Below are 20383 nucleotides of genomic sequence, written 5' to 3'. Positions count from 1 at the left end.
AAGATTTTATAAAACGCTCTCCAATAAACCATGTTGGACCTCACAAAGACTGAACAGTTGCCACAGCTAATAATACATCCACTGCATTCGCAGACAAACCTTTAAGACACTTTTTACTGCATATTTATGCTTTCATTGTCTTTATTTGCTTAGAAGCACTAACTTGAATTGTTCATAGAAGCTCAAATTATTAGCTTTCTGTGCATAGACATTTTATTTGCAAGTCACGTTGAAGCTTCTAATATATTAAGAACTGTCTTTCTGTATTGTAAATAAGTTTTCATTTCACATATAAGAAGCATTCAAGAACAGGTTTCGTGGCATAAGTTGCAAAAAACAAACTCTCTTAAGGAAAGAAGTTTTAGGCTGATGATACACAGGGCAACTTTTTGAGCAATGTTGCCGTCAATGTGGCATCCAGGTGAGACACAGGGCCCATGACCGATCTGAAATATCCAGATAGAAATTTGTTACCCATTCTCAGTGGGAGAGTGCCCAAGCAAATTATGTTTTCTTTCCATGCCACTGCGCATCCTGTAGATTGCCTTATATGCATGCATATAGTTCTCTCAACTGAAAATAATCTTTATGCATTTATGCATATGACGTCAACATGAACACAATTTAACTTAATTATAGCTGTCAAAGAAGCTGTCAAAGTTTAATCTAAACTGTGATTTAGAGAAGAACTATTTACAGATCAAATTGGATGAGAAGAGACTGTATCTTCAGGCTGAATTTCTTTCTTTTTTTGAAAAGTGAAGGCTATCGAGTATGTATGCAAATTCAGGCCATTATAAAGTATAGAACATTAATATTTCTGACCCCTCTGCCAGTTCTGAGTCTATTCAATGTAGGTGTTGAATTCTGGCCTTTCGCAAGTGTCCTGTGCTGACAGGTTCAAATATAATCAAATGTTTTGAAACCTGGACCATACCCATATTCATAACCACAAACTGACAGCTAAAACTACATAATTAAGTTGAATGACATTTTGTACTGCAAGGTTATGTCTCAATTAAGTTTATTCAACACTGGCACAATATACACATTCAAGAGCATCTCCAAAACATGACAACAGATCACTTTTTATAAGCCATGTGCCATCAACATAAAACATTATTTATGAGAGCTATTTGTGCAAATGATTCACTACAATAATAGTACACAAAGAAAACATTATATGAGAATGTTTCTGGTACTCTTTTTTTTCTCTAATATTTAAATACAGCACACAACATATTTTCCTTTAAAACAAAGTCGAAATTTCAATATTATGTGGTCAAATAAACATGTCAGTTCTCACAACAATACACAGAAACATCTATGGACACACACCAGACCACAGAACTATGTGGGAAACAGCAGAGAAACTGGACGCAAACATATATGCACACCACCAAAAAATAAGAGAAACTGGATGCAAACATATATGCACACCACCAAAAAATAATATTTAATGTTAATATTTAATCTAATACACAGCAAAAAAAATCTCTTTTCATATTTACAGTTATAGCACACAAAACATTAAGCTGTCTGTTAATAGATATTTACCTTATATCATTAATTTATAATGTAAAGTGTACAGTTCACATTAAATGGTGCCTCAGTTTGCAAATACAATAAGGTTATTCTGGAGCTTCAAAAAAAAAAAAAAAAAGTCCACAGAATACTCAAGAATGAATCTCACAAAACTTGTCAAAGCCATGCTCAGGAAATTATATTTTGCATAAAAAAGAAGGTTAAAGTTTTACACTGTAAGATGAAATGTTATTTAAATAGTAAAGTATTTATGCACTGCATCTAACATATGCGCTTGAGTTAAAAAGCTTTGTATTACAGTAATTTAGGGGAGCTAAATTACTGTAATGCCACAATAATGCCACAATAATGCCACATAATGCAATAATACCACAATGCAAACAAATCTTAACCATCCCAAAAAATTATCCTTCTTTATGCAAAATATATATTTCCTTTTTTGTTCTAATATGATCAGGACATGTATTCCTGAGATTCATCCATAAACAAGCATATTAAAGGAATGATTATCACAAAAAAAAAAATCCAACAGCACCCCGATGACATGTAATAACAAGAAATTAATAATCAAATCAATAACCAAAGTAAACACTAGTGCTGTGAGGACGAGAAAGGAAACTGGCTTTGTGTCTTTTACTCCGTCTGGGGAACAGAGATGGCAGGACCCTTGGGGTCGTCGAAGCGGTCCATGGTGCGCAGCTGCATGATCATGTGCAGGCCGTAAGTGAGAACCAGCACCATGAGAAGAGATGTGACGAGCCCCATCCAGATACCAGGAGTGAAGAAACTAGCACAGTCACTGGCATAAGAGAAATCCTTCCCAGCCACATTAAAGCCCTGGATCTGTCACATGAGTGAAATACCATTCCTGGGTTTCATCTCACTTTCATTTTGTTAAGTAAAATATGGTATTTAATGGAAATCAATGTAAGATGGAACCTGATTTTAACTATCAGGATTTCATTTGAGTTGTGAAATTTTGGCTATTACATTATGGGGTAATATTTGTCATTTAAAGGGGTCATATGACGTTGCTAAAAAGAACATTATTTTGTGTATTTGGCGTAATGAAATGTGTTTATGCGGTTTAAGGTTAAAAAACACATTATTTTCCACATACTGTACATTATTGTTTCTCCTCTATGCCCCGCCTTTCTGAAACGCGTAGATTTTTACAAAGCTCATCGATCTGAAAAGCAAGGTGTGCTGTGATTGGCCAGCTATCCAGTGCGTTATGATTGACCGAATACCTTAAGCGTGTGACGGAAATGTTACGGCCCTATCATATTTTGATGCCTTGTCCCGGCCGGAGCGACGAGACAAAAACATTAAAATCCATTATAAACGAGGCATTTGTTGCATCTAGTGGGGACATAATTACGGATTATAATGACTTATATGGTCTTTTTACTTGTTGCGTTGCGTGTCGCGCCGCATAAACATAAAGCCATGTCTGCATTAGTGATCAGAGAAACAACAAACAACAAGCACTACTCTACACTGCTTAAAACTTGCGTTTGAATCATCAGTGGCAAATTCTTTAAATATAAAAAAACATACTTACAGGCTGCGAGTCAGAAGCGCCAGACCGTCCTTGCAAAGTTGGAACTGCCCAACTTTATAGAAACAGCCTTTGAGCACAGACGCATTGTAGGCTACTCTACCAGGTTCAGGAAACAGTCCTCCATAAAATGCGCTGCACACATCTGAATATTTTTGGTTGAACTGTTCTGGAACAGTGTTGTAAATACAACTTAACAACTGATTTCTAGTTGTGTCCTCTTTTGGAAGGCCAAACAAAGTAGTTTCGCGCTCACAACGAAACACACAGCGTCACACACGGTGGCTTGAGTGAGCAGAGGCGGGCGGGCTTGAGAACGGCGCGGCCAGCGGATTCGACGAAGGAGCGTTCGGTGAGCTTGCGGCAACCACATGTGACGACCTCGGGCTGGACTCCGCTTCGTCCACAGTGAAAGCTGATCCGGCGATCCACAGCGCAAAGTTGATGTATTTCCTCAGCGACCAGCAGGGATCAGCTTCAGGCATGAAGAAGCGGATATTGTCCTCTTTTGGAAGGCCAGACAAAGTTCGCTTTCACAACGAAACACAGCGTCTTCATGACATGGCGGCAGCAACAATACTACAGCGAGAATAAAAGTTACGCCTTCTTTCTTTGCGTGAACATTTGGGCGGCGTTATGCAAATCTTCCAACATCGTGACATAGACATGTGGGGGCGTGTTAGAACGAGCCATTTTAGGAGGGTGTGGTTGACTTAACTTTTATAAAGAATAACTCTTTGGGTTTGAGATTTTAGTCTTTGCAACTTTAGGGATCTTATCTATTCACAAACAGCTTGTAACACTCCAAAGAGAAAGGAAAATTTGAAATCGCATCATATGACCCCTTTAATATAGCAAATGTTTATTATAGACTTTAAACCATGGGAACCATGAAGTAGTTGTCTTTGGTTTCATTGTTTCAGAACCTACCTGGAAGTCATGTAAAGAGATCTGCCAGTCGTTGGCGTTGTCCTTGTCTGAGTGGGGTGACAGCTGAGGGTAGCGGGAACTGCTCACGGACTCACAACGGTACGAGTATTCGGCCGGGGCATAGATGTAACGGCTGCCATTGAACGTGGCAGTTTTCCCATCATACTCCAGATGAACCAGATCCATGGTGAACCAATGGCGGGCAGAAACCTTATAGTGACGGCGGTTCATTACAAAACTGAGGAGAATACAGAACACAGTTCAAGCCCAACACAGAGACATAGAACACAGATATTGTGTGTGTGTGTGTGTGTGTGCAGGGCCGTTTCTAGGCATAGGCGAGCTAGGCGGTCGCCTAGGGCGCCATCAGCTGAAGGGGCGCCAATGAAGCTAAGTTCAAAGGCCAATTTAAAATATTGGTACAGTAAATAAAGTGCACAAAATCAGTATTTTGTTTAGGCACTATTTGTGGCACATTTGTCCAAATATTTGTGGCAGATTTGTCCAAAAGGTGTGCGTTTTTTGCGCCAATGCATTGTTAAAGGATCAGCGCGTCATGTAATATTCCTATATAAAGTTTAACATCCAATTAAAAAATATTTGTATAGTAAAATTTGCTAATTCACGAGATCAATATCCTTTATTAGACCGCTTTGTCGAGTTAAATGCATCCTTACGGAGGTGTCGAAATGCGGAATCAATTCATTCATTTCCAACAGCGCTTAATGGGAGCAGCGTCATAGAGGGCAGAGCGTCACGTTATATAAAGGGGACGTTAACGCGTTAACGAGTAGCAAATGATTGAGTAGCTGCATTGGTTACTTTTATGCCACTGATAAAGCTTTTATGGGGTAACAAAGGGGTTTTATAGGTTTGACTGAAATAAGGGCAATAGGGATTTCGCCTAGGAAGTCAAATTGGCTAGAAACGGCCCTGTGTGTGTATGTGTGGTGTGGTGTGTGTGTGTGTGCGTGTGTAAATGCGAAAATTAAATGCTTACATGAGCTTAAAAGAATGGTAATTCAGGATGTCTTTGTAGTTCAAAACCAACCTGTATTTCAGGAGAAAATTGTGGTTCATGAACTGCCAACATATACATTTATATGATAATAGCATAGCACTTTAATTGTTTAATACACTGTTGTCTTGCCATGCTGCCTACTGTATACTGAACACATCAAAGTGCAAGTTTCAAATCCGTTTGTCCTGTGGTTATAAGTTTTGCAGTTCCATGGAGAATGGGAGAAACAGAAAGGAGCACAGATTCACTGTCGGAGCATCATTGAGTCACGCATCCAGTGTAGACACAGTGTAACCCCCGCTGTCTCCAAAATTAAACCCTATACCAGGGGTTCTCAAAGTTTACATTCAAAGCTCCCATCAATCATCAATGTCAAAAAGGTCCAAAATAATCGTTATTACAAAACTTGTTTTTAATAAACATACTTATAACTTTATATAACAATTCAACTTTATATATGCTTAATTATCATATTCATGAAGTTATCAGGTCGTACTCGTATTTACAAATATTAACCATGGTTTTACTACAAATAAAACAAAAAAAAAACATGGTTACTAGAGTTAAACCATGGTAACCACAAATAAACCATGGTCTTGCTACACTAACCGTAGTTTAACCATGGTATTTGTAGTAAAACTGTGGTTATACAAAGTCTAATCAATATGCCAAAAAAACATGGTTACTTCACTTTTACTATAATAAAACCATGGTTATTTTAACTCTCTGAACTGTAATAGTAGGCTACAGCATTTAATACAACTAATGCCCAATAAAGCCATTCTCGTTTACAAATTTTCTGTTTCTGAAATAGTACTTCAGTGTAACTTGCAGTCACTTCAACTGAATTGCTAAAATCTTGAATTAGAACCGCTGTTATACAGCAGTGAATATTACTTTATTATATATATCATGCAGCACAAACGTCCGTCTGTGTAACAAACCATGTGCATATTTACAGACGAACTACATTTATGTTCATATGCCCAGACAATCAACAGTGAGAGCTTTTTGAAAATGCTGTTTTGTACTCCTTCATTCACAAGTCTGCTGTGGTTCGGTCCATTGAATGTCAAGAAAGACGAGCTGCGAAGCCGCTGACATCCGGACCGGAGTCCAGACATTGAGAAGGGCTGCCCTATACCCTCATTTACTATTCCCTATATTATTCCACTAATATAGTCTACTAAATGAGTAAACAAGTGAATCTGAACAAGCCATCTTCTGACACAAAGAGGGAATGGACTACTTGCACTAAACTAGCGAGCCGTACAATTTGAAAAAGGATGCAAATCAAAAAAATTGTATACGCATTTCTTTTTTAATGATTCTGAATCTAAATTATACATTAAAATGTTTAGATAAAAATTAAAAAATAAGAATAAAAATTAAATTAAAAAAATACTATTTGTTTTTGCATATGCACAAGTGCACGTGTGTGCACTAGAGACAGGACGCTCACCGCAAGCAGGTGTGCGTGATTTGCGCAAGCGGTTTAATGCACTTGAACCTCTAAATTTGCAATTGCATCTTATGCATCTTAATAAATCTAAACACAGTCAGTTATGTCTCAAGGACAGGACAAAACATCTGAAACGTGCAAACAGATCTTTGCATTAGTGTGAATGAATGCATTCAATTATGATAAGAATTATTACTGCCAGAATCAGAATCAGATCATGAGGTGCCAAACAGTGTATGATACAAGAGTATACAGAGCGATTTAAAACACAGCCCCCTTCTTTGCTCGACTGTGAATGGTCCAAACCCTGAAGGCCAACCTCCACAGGTCAGATTTTCTATGAAGGGTCAACACGCACTCTACTGAATCACAATGATCAACATGACAGAGTATGTTTACATATCAATGGCTATTTAGTATGGAGGGGCACTGTTACTATTTTCAGATGGATGGCCAATCATAATAAAAGCAGTAGTAGTCTTAAAGTTTATAGTCATTTCATCTAATTCTCAAAAATGGGTGGAAAATTGGCATGATGATGATAATGACTAACCTAAAACTAATATTAGAAGTGGTTTTTAGAGGACAAATAAAATCCTGAAAAAAATGTTCCCTTTAACGTAAACCTCACATGCAGTTGAGCACTATTTACCGGGAGTGCGTCTCATTGCAGGATGATCCAGACAGGCTGGGTTCCACACCTTCACCGAAGGTATTGGGGGCAAGGTCATGCCTCTCCCACTTTCCTGAGCGATACTGGCTGACCACCAGCTTCTCCGCCCACAAGAGGATGCAGGTGGAGCCCTTCTCCTTAAACTCCAAAGGCGGGTTCGTAGCGGTAGGCTCCTCACGACGGGACTGCAGTAGGGATCGTGACCAGACTGAGTGCACAGCTGGAGACGCCTCCTCTATCACCTGAGACAAACACAAGCCACCTTAAACTCCTACATCAGTTTGATATAATAACACAACCTCCCATTGAAAATGTAATGCAGTTAGGCAACTTGCCTAATTAATATATTAAACCTGTGAAAACTTATTTGGTAGTCTTGTGTTGACAAATTAATCTCTTTTGAATTCGAAACCGTCCATTTTACTTGGGCACATTTTCGAATGTGACTCATCCAACCAGATATTACAGAGGGAACTATTCCTTTTAAATTATTAGTTTTATGGTTTTTGTTTTTTGTTTTCTACTTTATGTTGTGTGATAAGCTTTAAATTGTTTGTTTGCGTTACATTATTAAGATCCAAAAAAAAAATTTTTTAAATCATCAACTGAGACAAAGTAACTTAGATGAAAAGTATTTAATTAAACGAAAGAATTTACAATATACGTTATTTAGCATATAAACCATTTTCGTTTGAATTTCCAGTAAAATTAAAATCACTTCAATGTATATCGTTACACTCATATAAAATCACTCATATTTCAATTTTGGTTTGATTTTGGTCACACTAGCCAGCCCTACCTGAAGGTGTGTACGTGCATACAGGATAGTTGCAGAGAAGTCTTACCCTTGAGGGCCAAAGTGCAGTAAACACTGCAGTATACGGCACAGACTGAGCTTTCATGATGCTCAGCACCTGACCAATCACCTCATCTACAGCAAACAACATAATCCCATTCATTTGCAGGAAAACACTTCATTGTATTAGTATCTTGGCTTGTTTTACAATAATAATAATTGTTAGAGCACAAGGCTTTTGATACTTGGTGATGTTTGAATATGACACGTACCGTTTCCGCTGAGCACTTCTTTAGTAGACATCATATCAGCCCTGCAAGAAAAAGACATCTTATAGTCCTCATAAGATCAAGAGTTCCTTTTCAGGTTTTAAGAAGGTCCCAAAAGTAAGGGATTTTCATCTATTCACCCTGTATTACTTTGTGTTTCCAAATTCAAAATTCGATTTTATATAAAGAAATGCTCACCCGACAAATGGAAAACAATGGCTGAGTTCAATTGCATACTATACTACTGTCACTTTAAATTTCTGTCACATGGTGAAGAAAATTCTAAAAGAAGACAGAAAATAAAATTCCGTTCTTGGATTTTTCAGCTCTGCCTCTCTCATCCTTTTTACTATGTGGATTTCAAAAGACACTTTATCTCTATTTCTACCATTCACTCACTATATCCAAGATAATTATCCATGGTAGCATACACACTGGCTACAATTAATGGTTTTATATTTTTTTTATCATTAATTATTATTTCATGCATTTAATCTCATGTCACAGCTGTAATAATTTCTGTCACAATGCATATCCTATTGCCTTAAAATATAGTTAGATCCCATAAATGTCCAACATAGTTTTCTCTTCTAACTGTGCTTATTTGCATCATTGGTTGCAGAAGGTGGTAACAGATGAGAAATCTAGTTATATCTTCTTCATGCATTTCAGCATTTACAGCATAAAAGACTTTGTAAATAAACTTTATTTAATAAATATGTAAAAGAACCATAGTTTTTGGAGAAGATAACTGGATGGGGCTCACTGAACAGCATTAATGAGGTCATGTGACAACTTAGCATAGTACAATTTGAAACAGTATCCAATTGCATAATGTATCAGTTCATATACTATTTAAAGTAAATATGTAGTCAGTGTACAGTATTGATTTCATTCTGAACACCAGCCAGTGTCAGAGATTTGATTACCCGCCACTGTAAGGGAGGCGGAAGACCAGCAAGGCAGCAACAGAAGCATTGAGGCGGAGTTGAGCAAGCGTGTCTGGGTTCATGTAGAGAGGAGCCGCATCAATCTGGTTCTGGAGCAGTGTAGAAACCAAAGCAGTGGCGGACGATGACACCGATGGCAACCATAAGGAGGAGGAGGACAGCAGAGCCGCCTGTGAACATGCCACAGTCATACATCAACAAAACCTGAGAGCTGCTTTTTAATCTTTGAGCTAACAAGCGAAACAAGTGATTTCAACTGAAATTACTGAAAGAAAAAAACTGAAATCTCAGTTAATACCAACAAACAACTTTGTTTATGTCAACTAAAGTCAAAAACATAAGAAGTAATAAATATCATAAATTGTGATAGATGGAAAAGACATCAACATACCTCAAGATTTTGGAAGACACTATCCTGTTTGTTTCCAAAGACTCCACCATACAATGTGAAGTCATCGACACTCAACTGAATGAAACACAGAGAATTCAGCCAATAAGATTAGCACTACCTCAACTAGCAATACAGATTGTTGTCTTCAATTTAGAAATGTGTATCTATTAGAGATATTGTGAAATTATAGTATCTCTATCTCTCTCAATGTCTGTCTCTCTGGCCTCATTTACAACTAGTATTAATGTGAGCTAAACACAAGTGGACAAAGCAAACCGTATATGCTTAGAATGTTGTTTTCTTGTTTTATTTTTTTATTAATTTTGTCTTTTATCAACAGGCGGCACACTGACACATTGATGATATGTATGCAAAATCTGTCAAGAAGTATATATATATATATATACCTATAGTCATCCAATACTGTGGGAATGACAAAACAGTAATGTGCAGCAAAAAGCAGTTGAGCTGCACAAATCAGGAAATAATTTCCTATTGGCACACTAAAGCAAACAATATAAATCTGTTTGTTATGAATAGTGCATACTTTATCCTGCAGGAAGAGCAGCAGATTATGCGGTGCAGTGCTCAGCGCTGTGTTCAGGTGTGACTCCAGCTCCTCCACAGACACAGTGTGACCCGCTGATGGAGCACTCACAGGAGACAAGGCAAACCTACACACAACACATTAGAAGAGCACAAGGCTAGAAAAACACATACGTGACCCTGGTCCACAAAACCAGTCAGAAGGGTCAATTTTATTAAATTAAATTAAATAAGCTCTCCATTGATGTATGGTTTGTTAGGATAGGACAATATTTGGCTGAGATACAACTATTAGAAAATCTGGAATCTGAGGGTGCAAAAAAATTGAAATATTGAGAAAATCATCTTTAAAGTTGTCTAAATGAAGTCCTTAGCAATGCATATATTACTAATCAAAAATTAAGTTTTGATATATTTACGGTAGGAAATTTACTAAATGTATTAATGGAACATGATCTCTACTTAATATCCTAATGATTTTTGGCATAAAATAAATTTTGACCCATACAATGTATTGTTGGTTATTGCTACAAATATCCCCCAGCAACTTATGACTGGTTTTGTGCTCCAGGGTCACATATCACGATCATAATGACAAAACTACACAATGAGCATCAGCAGGAGTGTAACTTTGACAAACACAAAAACCGGATTGACGCAGATTCGAGTAAACTGTCTAAACATCCACGACGGCCAAAATGTTTACTAGCTTTAAGACTTTAAGCCATCACCGCTCAACACTGCTATCTGGAGTCTAATGTAAGCACACCGAAGCTCGTAGATGCGTATATTGTTCGATTACTAAACGTGTGCGGTTTATCAGAGAATGTAACTGTTTAAAGCTCATATTGAAGCGTTTACACTGGTTTCAGGACTGGACAGCGACCGTGTCATCCAGCTAGCAAACCGCTAAAGCTAGTCTCCCGAACTACACTCATATACTGTCGGTCTTTACCCGTCGCTCGCCCAGGCGACCAGGCAAGTCCCTTGCTCGTCGCTTTTCGCTGCTGCGATCACACACAGAAGAAAAAGCGCAATCATCCCGGTGTTACCGGAGACCGTCCTCACAGCAGACATCTTCCGCGCAGATGAGGCGTGACGTCATAACCGGCCGTCTTCCGCGGGGTCGATCAATGACGTGTAGAGGGTATAAACGCTGCCAAATTACACTGTAATTTCAGTTTAAATATACCTTAACTTTTTATAAATGTTGTTCACACTTTGGATTCTAATTGTACCAAGTTTTTGAGAAATGTTCTCATTAGCCTACTAGCAAAAATGTTGTTATTGTAATGTTGCTAAGGCAAAATGGTTAGCACTTTACCCAAACATTACTTTTTTTTAAGGAATAGACTGTGCCAAATACATTTTTGTTTAATAATAAAGTTAAAGGAATGCATTTTAAAGTCAATTTAACCATGTTTCTCCACTCTGCTCTTTCTGCCAAGAGGAAGGAGAATCTATTTCACATTTACTCTATTTCTGTTATTATTCTAAACAATTCTGGCTTCAAATATCAGCTTCCCTACTTCTTGTGTTCCAGCAGCTCTGTAGTAGCCTATTTCCATCAATAAGGTTATTTTCCATTCTGATATTTATGATCATAAGGAGTTAGATGATGTCTTAAACTTCATATGTAGGATGGGTAAATACCATATCCACAAAGCTAGATACCTCCAATTTAAACCCAGCTGCAAAATATTGACTTCTGATCTACATTTATTATTGTCATCACTTTTAAAATCTCCTCCAATAAAAAGCTCTGAAGACATCTCGTATTATAGAATGGTAAAGTAGTAAATTGTGTCATATTTTTCTCTCTTCTGTATTCCCCCATATGTTCTGTTCTTTGGTCTATATTATTTGTATCTTTTGTACTGTATTATACATCTGAAATAAAAAAAATAAAGAAAAGAAAATGATGAATAAAGCTGTTCTGTACTGTTTGTTGTGCTTTCGTTCTATAATGTATTTATCGATAGGTTCACAGAGGGAACAAAATACACACACTCACACACATCTAAATATATATATATTCCCTAAACAGCTTAAAACTGATTTTCTTTTCTTTCAGGAATCTGTTTCGTTCTGTAACTGATTACTATGTGAACATTTAAAGGTCACAAATGGTGTAGCCTAGACCTACTCATCATAGCTCTGACAGGTTTGTAGCTGCGTTCACCACCTTTCTTTTTTATTTAGTCTGTCCTAAAGCTTTGGCAAGATATTTCAGGTTCTTTTTAAGTGGGAGAACTTGCACAATTGGTGGCTGACTAAATACTTTTTTGCCCCACTGTATTTTATTGTATAGTGTGCATTGTGGAAGAAGGATGTATGCTAAGCCTTTTAGATTGATCAGTTTTATCTAATAAATCTGATTCTGTTGCTTGCTAAATTCCACAGTCACAAATCCAAATATTCAAATCTTAGACTTCTTTTTTTGTTTTAATGAAAAAACTTGAGTAATACTTTATATTTAAAATAAGCTTTCACCCCCGGCTCTTAATGCATGGTTTCTCCTTCTGGAGCATCAGTGAGCGTTTGAAGCTTCTGTAATAGTTGTATGAGTCCCTCAGTTGTCCTCAGTCCTACAGTCATTGATGGAAAGGGTTCAAATACACAAGAATGCTGGAAAACTAAAGGATTTGTGGGACCTGAAGGATTTTTCTGAAGAACAGCAGGCTGTTTAACTTCAGGACAAACAAGGGACTCATGAACAACTATCACTAAACAATAAAACACAAATGTGGATCATTCAGCTAACAACACAGTATTAAGAATCAAACTTTTGAACAGGATCATTTTTATAAATTCAACTATTATTTTCTCTTGTGGACTAACATCTTTATGATCTTATTGAGGTCAGTACTAAATAAACAATAACATGCATTTTGTATGATTCCTCTTATTTTGCTAAAATAATTTACATTTTGCAGATTCTGCAAGGTGTATGTACGCTTTTGACTTCAACTGTGATTGGAAGATTAACATTTTTATCAGATTCAAACAACTGTTTGTTGTCATGTTTTCTGTTTGTGCCTTATAGGTCACACAAGAGAGAGATCTTTCATTTAAATCTTTAATATGTCGACTCAGATTTTCATCGTTTAAAATGTAGAAGTTTTTGTATGAAAATGCCTTCTAATGGATAATATCAATTTTGTTTAATAAAAGTTAGTTTAACAGTTTAGCAAAACTTTAAGGATTTTTATTTTGAACAACAGATCAAATGTTTATCTACCTCTAAAATGTATTTCATAAACATGTTCTACGATCTTTCCATCATGTTTATGATTTTGTTTAGAGATCATAGTACATCAGATATTAAAGTATTCTGTCTGTTTCATCAGTTGACATGGCAAACGGGAATAATTATATTCCGCAATAGGCACAAATGCCTATTCTGAAATAATTCTGTATTTACAGTATTTCTGTATTAATTATTCTGTATTTACAGTATATTTACAGTCAAATACCGTATCAAATATAAAAAATCTAACAGCTAGTATCTTCCATTTAAAATGTCTCAATCTGTAATTAAAAAAATTACTAAATGCTTCAGCAGTCCCACTTTAAATCAAGAATTTGACTTCTTGTCACGATAATCACTGATCCAGCTATGACAACTGCGCATACAAATTCAGATGTTTAGGAAACTCCATACAAAGAAAAAAAGAGTGACTCGCTGACATGCTATGATGTAAAAGAGTTACTTCATCATTCTAAATGCTGCTATTTTTGATGGTTGAAGTATTCTGTACAATTAAAATAAAAATAAAATGACTGTAAGAATGCAACATATCCTGCTTCACAGTCTACAAGGCATTTCCAGTCACTGATTTGCACACAACATGTCTCCTGAAGTCCTGCACATTGCTCAAAATTAATTTACTTTCTCTATAGAGGTGTAACTCCTCTACAAAAACAAAATATGTTTTCCTTTAGCCCATGTCTGACTGTCCACACATAAACGAACGGACACCCATGGATATAATTTTACTTAAAAGGATGCTGTAAACCTCTTTGGGTGTAGTCATCTGTATGATTGTTTCTCCTCAGTGTCTACGCTGAGTTGTAAGGCCCGGGTTAGCTAATGGGTAATGTCCTGAATAGCCCTTTATTCTGTAAAACGTCCCTCCATGGGTCACGAGTGTTTCCGTATCCTGTGATGAAGCGCCTCCGCCTGGGCTTTCAAACTGAGAAACTCCCCTTGAATAAAGTCTGTCAGTGTTTTCCGCATTTCCATCTGTAGAGAAAAATAATGTCGTACTCTGTACTGCAAGACTACTACTACTATTACTATTATTATTATTATCTTTTTAAACACTCTACCACCTACCGGACTTGTGTTGTCAGCTCTCAGGGCATTTACCAGATGTCTGACTGTGAACGGCTTTCCAACTACAACAGTTACTCGCTGCACAAAAGAAAAGTACACTCAAGAGTCAAAACTGTTCTGTAGGTGTGACATTGACAAATATCAGGTATGACACATCACACAAGCAAAATATTTATTGACCTGTCCTACTCGAGGGATGTATGGTGTTTGATTCGGTAAAACATTATTCATACCTGAAAAAATATGGTACATAAACATGCGCTCAAATATGAATTCATGAAGTTATGTGCTACGGTAACAGCTTATGTCATTTGAATGTGCACGTGCCTAGCTTACCTACATGCCACATGGGTAAAATGATTGGGTGAAGAGAGCACTCTGCAATCAAACGCCCGATTCCTGTCAAGGAATAGAAGGATTAACAACCAAACAAATCAGGGTAAAGCAAACTATTTGCAATTATTGGAGCATAAATCTTACCCCATTTTATCCTCATGAACTCTCCAGTCATGTTAACTTTACCTGAGACGAGAAATGTACCATATTTCCTTTAGCTTGTACCACAAACAACTGTCAAGGTTAAAAATATGAGTGTCCTCTGCTGTCTGTACCCTCTGGAAATAAGTGCACCCACTCCCCTTGATTCAGCCTTTCCACGAGGAAATCCATTCCTTTCTGATATACTCCATCTCCTAAAACACAGGACAGTTTAATGCATTCAATGAAATGTACCCTTAAAAAAAGATATTTACAAAAACCTTATCAACTCCAGTGTCTCCTTATATGTTTTTCATACTTGGTTAATATATCAATTAGATTTTAAAAAAGCACTGACAACTGTTATTTTTATCATGTGTTCATGATTATAACATCTAACAGTCAGCTGCAGCCAGATAAATTCCTCTTCTTCTATCACTGTGTTTTAACAATGTTTTCTGCAGCACTGATGAGATTAAGCTTAAACTTAATCTTTACCATCTCTTTCAAGCCATAATTACCAAACTTATCCCGCATACCTTTTAAACACAGGTACCTGTCTCCAATGAAAGGCAAATTATTTTAAGTACATTTTTTTATATAATGACAGTCTATTTGTGCTTTACTTTTTGTGTACAAAAACAAAAACTACTTTACAAAGTTTGATTTTGTTTAATTTAGTCATTTAAAAAAAAAACTGTGGAAAATAAAACACGCTGAGGAAAAAAGCGTGGCATTAGATGAGTTCACCTCTAACAACAGGCACACATTTCCCTCTGCTGAAGAAGCTGGAGTGCAGTTCTCTTGTGAAACAGATGTCAGAGGCAGTAGGTGTCCTGAGCACACACAGACAACAAATATATGATACGATATAAAGTGACGAAACACTTTTACACGAGTCTCCAGATTCTGCTTCATTCACTCACCATCTCATCCTGTTAAAGCTCCACAGATGCCGGAGCTTCAGGACTCCTGTTATCAGAATGAGCACAAACACTTTAAATGCATTTACATTTTCTACTGCCAAATCTACTCTAAAACGTGTTACCTCAGTTATATTAAATGTGCTTTTTTTTGTTTTGTTAAAGCCATGATTTTATAACTCAAAACCAGGTATCTGAGGCTCTGCCTACCCCAGATGTGTGGATCATCCATACAAGATTGATGATTGCACACTGTGATAAGAGGCGTGTCCTGAGGACGCTCATCAACCAGGTCCATCAAAACATCCTGGTTGTGCACCACCAAAGAGTTAAAATAGTCTGCAGAATCAGATAAATTAGGTTGAAGTTAACATCTTTCAGAATTTATAGTACACATTATTCAAAATCTGGATATGGAGAAACAGGCCCGTAGCCAGCTATGAGGTCACAGTAAATTTTTCATGTTCAAAAATAAAATTTGTCCTCTGAATGATTAATTTGTTGTTTAAAACTCCTTATATGAATGTCTGCATGTATAGTTCAGTTTAGACAGTTTGCAAGAATGCTTAGCATCTGTGGTATGAAAATAATCGCTGCGAGACGCTGGCGGAGTGAACAAGCCTCTGTGTTGCCAGATCCTATGTTGTTATAATATAAAGTAATTATAAGCATTTTTGGACTTGTCTTTTCCACTTAATTTGACACTTTAGAAAGTCAATAACGTGGGAAGTTGCAGTTTAGGGTCAGCGATATCTTTATCTTATTTGCAAAACATCTGAAATAATTTCAGTTTATTTCTATTTGTTTTTAGAGCAATATCTGGCAACACTGCATCGCCGGCACTTAAACTGACAGTAATCAAAAAAGCCCACGGACAGATTATTTCTGACAGAATAGCACATTCAGTAAGGGAAACGCAAAAAATATAATTGTATTATCTGTCAGAAACGTTATTAACTAAACGCTGTCAAAAACAGTGGCTTTTAACACTAGTACACAGATCTGCAGAACAAGTAGGTTACAGAATGAAATACACAAACATTAGCCATGAAGAAGTCTATGCCAAGTCGTTCAGTATAGTAGTTAAATTTTCACAAACATTCATAAGAGCATTAGACAAATTCATCATCTATACAGCAATGATTATGAATGAAAACTATAACAGTTATATGTATTGTTGCATGAAAAATAAGCAACTGATAAAATTATCCACCCCATAGTAAAGTATTAACAAATTTTGATGCAAATGATCATCCCTCCAAAACTGGGAAAATATCTTTCACAAACATCTACATGCCTGTCTCTTTTAAAGTGTTCATAGTGTTTATATTGAGTTGTATTTGTAGAGGTTATTATAGCACAATTCATGAGGAGAGACATCAGACTCACTGGTCCAAAGGTAGCTGTATGAGCCCACCATGCCCATGACCACTCTGCTGGATATTCTCCAGCCCAGCCGGGGGCATTGTGGGAAGGGCCACGTGACCTCCAAGGGCATCGCACAGCATTCACCCGCACTGATGAGATATTACAGCGAAGACATAGAGAATACACTGGTTTTCATCGGTTAAGAACAGACTTATCTACTGGCAGGGATACAGTTCAGCTGCTGAGTATATATTTAATCAGATATAGCATGTAATACTTATATATATTATACTTATATATAACAGGGATATATCTGTTTAGCATAAGCAAGAGCTTTATGTCCAAATAAAAACAGAGGAGCAGTGTGGCAGCTGTTAACACAAATTACACAACCTTGAGAAATAGCGTGATGTGTGAAAACACAAAACACGGCGAAAAAACAAACATGACATAAAATCTGCTTTAGTCAAACAATAAGAAACTTCCTCATTTTAAACGTAAACTTATGTAAACAGGGTCATTGTACATGACTGAATTGACTAATGGGTGTAGTTAATTGTTCGCCGCTTTTCTGTAACGGCAACGTTAAACTGTAATGTGAATTTGTTTCATTGTAAAAAGTATAATCAAGAAAATGTAACCCTCCCACCTTCCGTGCCGTCAGCCGATGGCCGCAGAAATGCAGCTGCACCGGAAGTACTATACCACCGCGAGCGATCATGGGAGCTGTAGTTTTGTAGTCGTCATTGTTCTTCTTCTTCTTTTGGTGTTTTATTGCGGTTGGCAAACAAACGATAGGTGCATTCCCGCCACCTACTGGGCTGGAGTCTGGACCATTGATGGAATAGGAAGAACTAAATAAAATAATTTAAAAAACAGAAATACTTTTTTTTAAGTATGTCATTAAAGCATTATATGTTTTATAATGAATCAAGCCATTATTCAACAGAGTTTTAAGTGTAATATTTTCTATCCTCTTTTCTTCCAACAGAATTGCCCTTTCATTATCATAAGCAGAACAATGTAATAGTACATGCTCTACTGTTTCTGCTCATCCACACAGACTACAGATTAATGTCAAGTCTGGTAATGATTGTATCTTCTCTTCTACTACCAAAATTAACTCTTTAACCCAACTTGATTTTGAATATGATAAAGATGTCTTCCTCTCTCCTCCGTATTACAAAGTTCTTGCCATTTCATTTTTATTGCTGCTCTAATTTTAGCCTTAACTTCTTTGCTTAGTGGAATATTAATTTCTATATGTGATCATTTCAGCGCTTGTTTGGCTAAATCATCCACTCCCACATGTGCTGGAACCCACAAGAAACATATCTTAATTCCTATTAGTTTCCTCGACCTTCATGTTTTCACTTTTATAGTAACACCACATCAATCTTAAAACATAAAACTGATGATATTATATTAAAAAGACAAAAAAGAGTGTGGAGGGACTGCTGAAGCACGTTTTTATTTCACATTTTACGTCACATGCGGAAGTGGGGGCATAATAAAAGAAGTCATACTTAAAAGTCTGGCGTGAAGCATAAAAATCAAAATGTTGTATAGTATAATGTCATAAATGCAGAAACCAAGGGCTTAATTTTAAGGATTAGTCAGCGTCAGAGCTTGGAGGCTAACACATTTTAGCTTACACATAATTACTTTTAAATAAATAAATAACTGAAATATTGACTTAACCAACTATGTGTGCGTGTGCCCTTATGAAAATAACCGTGGTTTTGTTATAGTAAAAGTGTTGTAACCATGTTTTATTTGGCATATTGATTACCGTGTGTAAAAGCACATTTTTACTACAAATACCATGGTTAAACTGTGGTTAGTGATTCGAAACCATGGTTAATTTGTGGTTACCATGGAGGGTAACCACATAACGTTTTTTTTTTTTTTTTGTAAAGCCATGGTTAATTTTCGTAAGGGAGTGTGTGTGTGTGTGTGTGCTTGGTATTCCCTATGTTATGGGGACCAAATGTCCTCACAAGTATAGTACCAGTAAATTTTGACCTTGTAGGGACATTGTTGGTTCCCGTGAGGAAACAAGCTTATAAATCATACACAATGATCTTTTTTTTTTTAATCTTTTTTCAAATCTACAAATGCAGAGTGTTTTGTGTGAGGTTTAGGTGTAGGGTTTGGGTAAGTGGATAGATAATACAGTTTGGACAGTAGAGAAACTATTACGCCAATGAAATGTCCCCATAAAACATAAAAAACTAGTGTGTGTATTAGGGTGGCCCTTATTTTTTAAAGACTTAAATAGTAACATTTCTAAAGATTGGTTTAATACTTTTTTTTTTTTTTACAAATATACATAAGTTGTCTCCTAATAAATTTCACACAGTTTTCAGCTCAGACTGTATGTCCTCGCTACAGAATGGGCCTTAAGGGACAGCTGTCACCATATAAACTCACTCACATTATACTTTCAGGGTTTGCAGTAACAAAAGTAGCATCGGGGGGAAAAAAGGTTGTTTAATATCCACTGGCAAACCAACTCCTTATTCTAAATGTGCCATTATTAATTTTCCTTGTTCAACTCTTTATTCCATTATTTAACTCCTTATTGTAAATGATCTGTTACAATGATGCTTAAATCTGTTGCTATTTGTAAATGTTCCCCCATCTAGATTCTAGACCATACCAAAGGGGTTATAATACTATTTAATAATACTACTTTAAAACAAAATTTTCCCTAAGAACAAGTTGAAATTGAAGAGAGTAATAGGTCTCCAAATCCGTGTATCATTCGATCAATCATTTTTTGATTTAATATTGAAAGTAGAAAAATTAGAAAATGGCTCCTTTTTCATTTTTTCGTTTTTTTTCCAAAAAACGAAAAAAGAGAATTCAGCTTAAATTTACATTTTTCGTTCATGGGTGGAAAAATTAATAAACAGCTTGAATATTTGATTTCTACATGTGGGCAGGAATTAAACGCTCCTTTCTGCTGATTGGTCAGCCGAAGATCAAACCGTGCCATCATCAGTTCTTCTGCAGTATCACGCAGCAGAATAATAGTCCTCTGCTGCTGCAGTTGTACGGATTAATAACCCATTTTATCAATTTCATATTTTTCTCATCAAACAGACTAATGAATAGCTCAACACAACT

General features: G+C 36.5%; 2 protein-coding genes across 3 annotated transcripts; both read right to left on the bottom strand.

The window, feature by feature from the left end:
* Window positions 1–1007: 1007 nt before the first annotated feature.
* LOC107568477 (V-type proton ATPase subunit S1-like) lies at window positions 1008–11249 on the bottom strand. The gene is made up of 10 exons (XM_016254445.1): window positions 11100–11249; window positions 10146–10272; window positions 9599–9673; window positions 9187–9377; window positions 8261–8301; window positions 8038–8123; window positions 7172–7434; window positions 5037–5087; window positions 4037–4274; window positions 1008–2388 (listed from the first exon to the last, which is right to left on the bottom strand). Exons 1-10 carry the CDS (start codon window positions 11219–11221, stop codon window positions 2179–2181), a joined length of 1404 nt encoding a protein of 467 aa, XP_016109931.1. The 5' UTR covers window positions 11222–11249; the 3' UTR covers window positions 1008–2178.
* A 2077-nt stretch (window positions 11250–13326) lies between these two features.
* On the bottom strand, window positions 13327–17961 carry LOC107568478 (tafazzin-like). Of its 2 annotated transcripts, XM_016254446.1 has the most exons (11): window positions 17901–17961; window positions 17273–17400; window positions 16094–16222; window positions 15887–15932; window positions 15711–15796; window positions 15095–15175; window positions 14964–15005; window positions 14820–14882; window positions 14664–14716; window positions 14484–14561; window positions 13328–14390 (listed from the first exon to the last, which is right to left on the bottom strand). In XM_016254446.1, exons 2-11 carry the CDS (start codon window positions 17379–17381, stop codon window positions 14289–14291), a joined length of 789 nt encoding a protein of 262 aa, XP_016109932.1. In that variant the 5' UTR covers window positions 17382–17400; window positions 17901–17961; the 3' UTR covers window positions 13328–14288. The 2 variants fall into 2 exon arrangements, with proteins under 2 accessions (XP_016109933.1, XP_016109932.1); XM_016254447.1 differs by lacking the exon at window positions 14664–14716 and having other exon boundaries at window positions 13327–14390; window positions 14824–14882.
* Between the last annotated feature and the right edge of the window lie 2422 nt (window positions 17962–20383).

The sequence above is a fragment of the Sinocyclocheilus grahami genome, unplaced genomic scaffold, assembly GCF_001515645.1.
Source record: "Sinocyclocheilus grahami isolate Dianchi unplaced genomic scaffold, SAMN03320097.WGS_v1.1 scaffold1248.1, whole genome shotgun sequence".
Taxonomy (NCBI): Eukaryota; Metazoa; Chordata; class Actinopteri; order Cypriniformes; family Cyprinidae; genus Sinocyclocheilus; species Sinocyclocheilus grahami.
Note: the sequence above shows the minus strand (reverse complement) of the source record. Positions and strands in the feature narration are given on the sequence as shown.

Coding starts and splice junctions, on each gene's coding strand:
- LOC107568477 (XM_016254445.1), bottom strand. CDS start 11,221: ATGTCTGCTGTGAGGACGGTCTCCGGTAACACCGGGATGATTGCGCTT. Junction 9,674..10,145: donor TGCTCTTCCTGCAGGATAAA/GTATGCACTATT, acceptor TGTTTCATTCAG/TTGAGTGTCGATGACTTCAC. Junction 4,275..5,036: donor TACCATTCTTTTAAGCTCAT/GTAAGCATTTAA, acceptor TATTCTCCTCAG/TTTTGTAATGAACCGCCGTC.
- LOC107568478 (XM_016254446.1), bottom strand. CDS start 17,381: ATGCCCTTGGAGGTCACGTGGCCCTTCCCACAATGCCCCCGGCTGGGC. Junction 14,717..14,819: donor TTTACCCATGTGGCATGTAG/GTAAGCTAGGCA, acceptor ATATTTTTTCAG/GTATGAATAATGTTTTACCG. Junction 14,562..14,663: donor ACATCCCTCGAGTAGGACAG/GTCAATAAATAT, acceptor TCTTTTGTGCAG/CGAGTAACTGTTGTAGTTGG.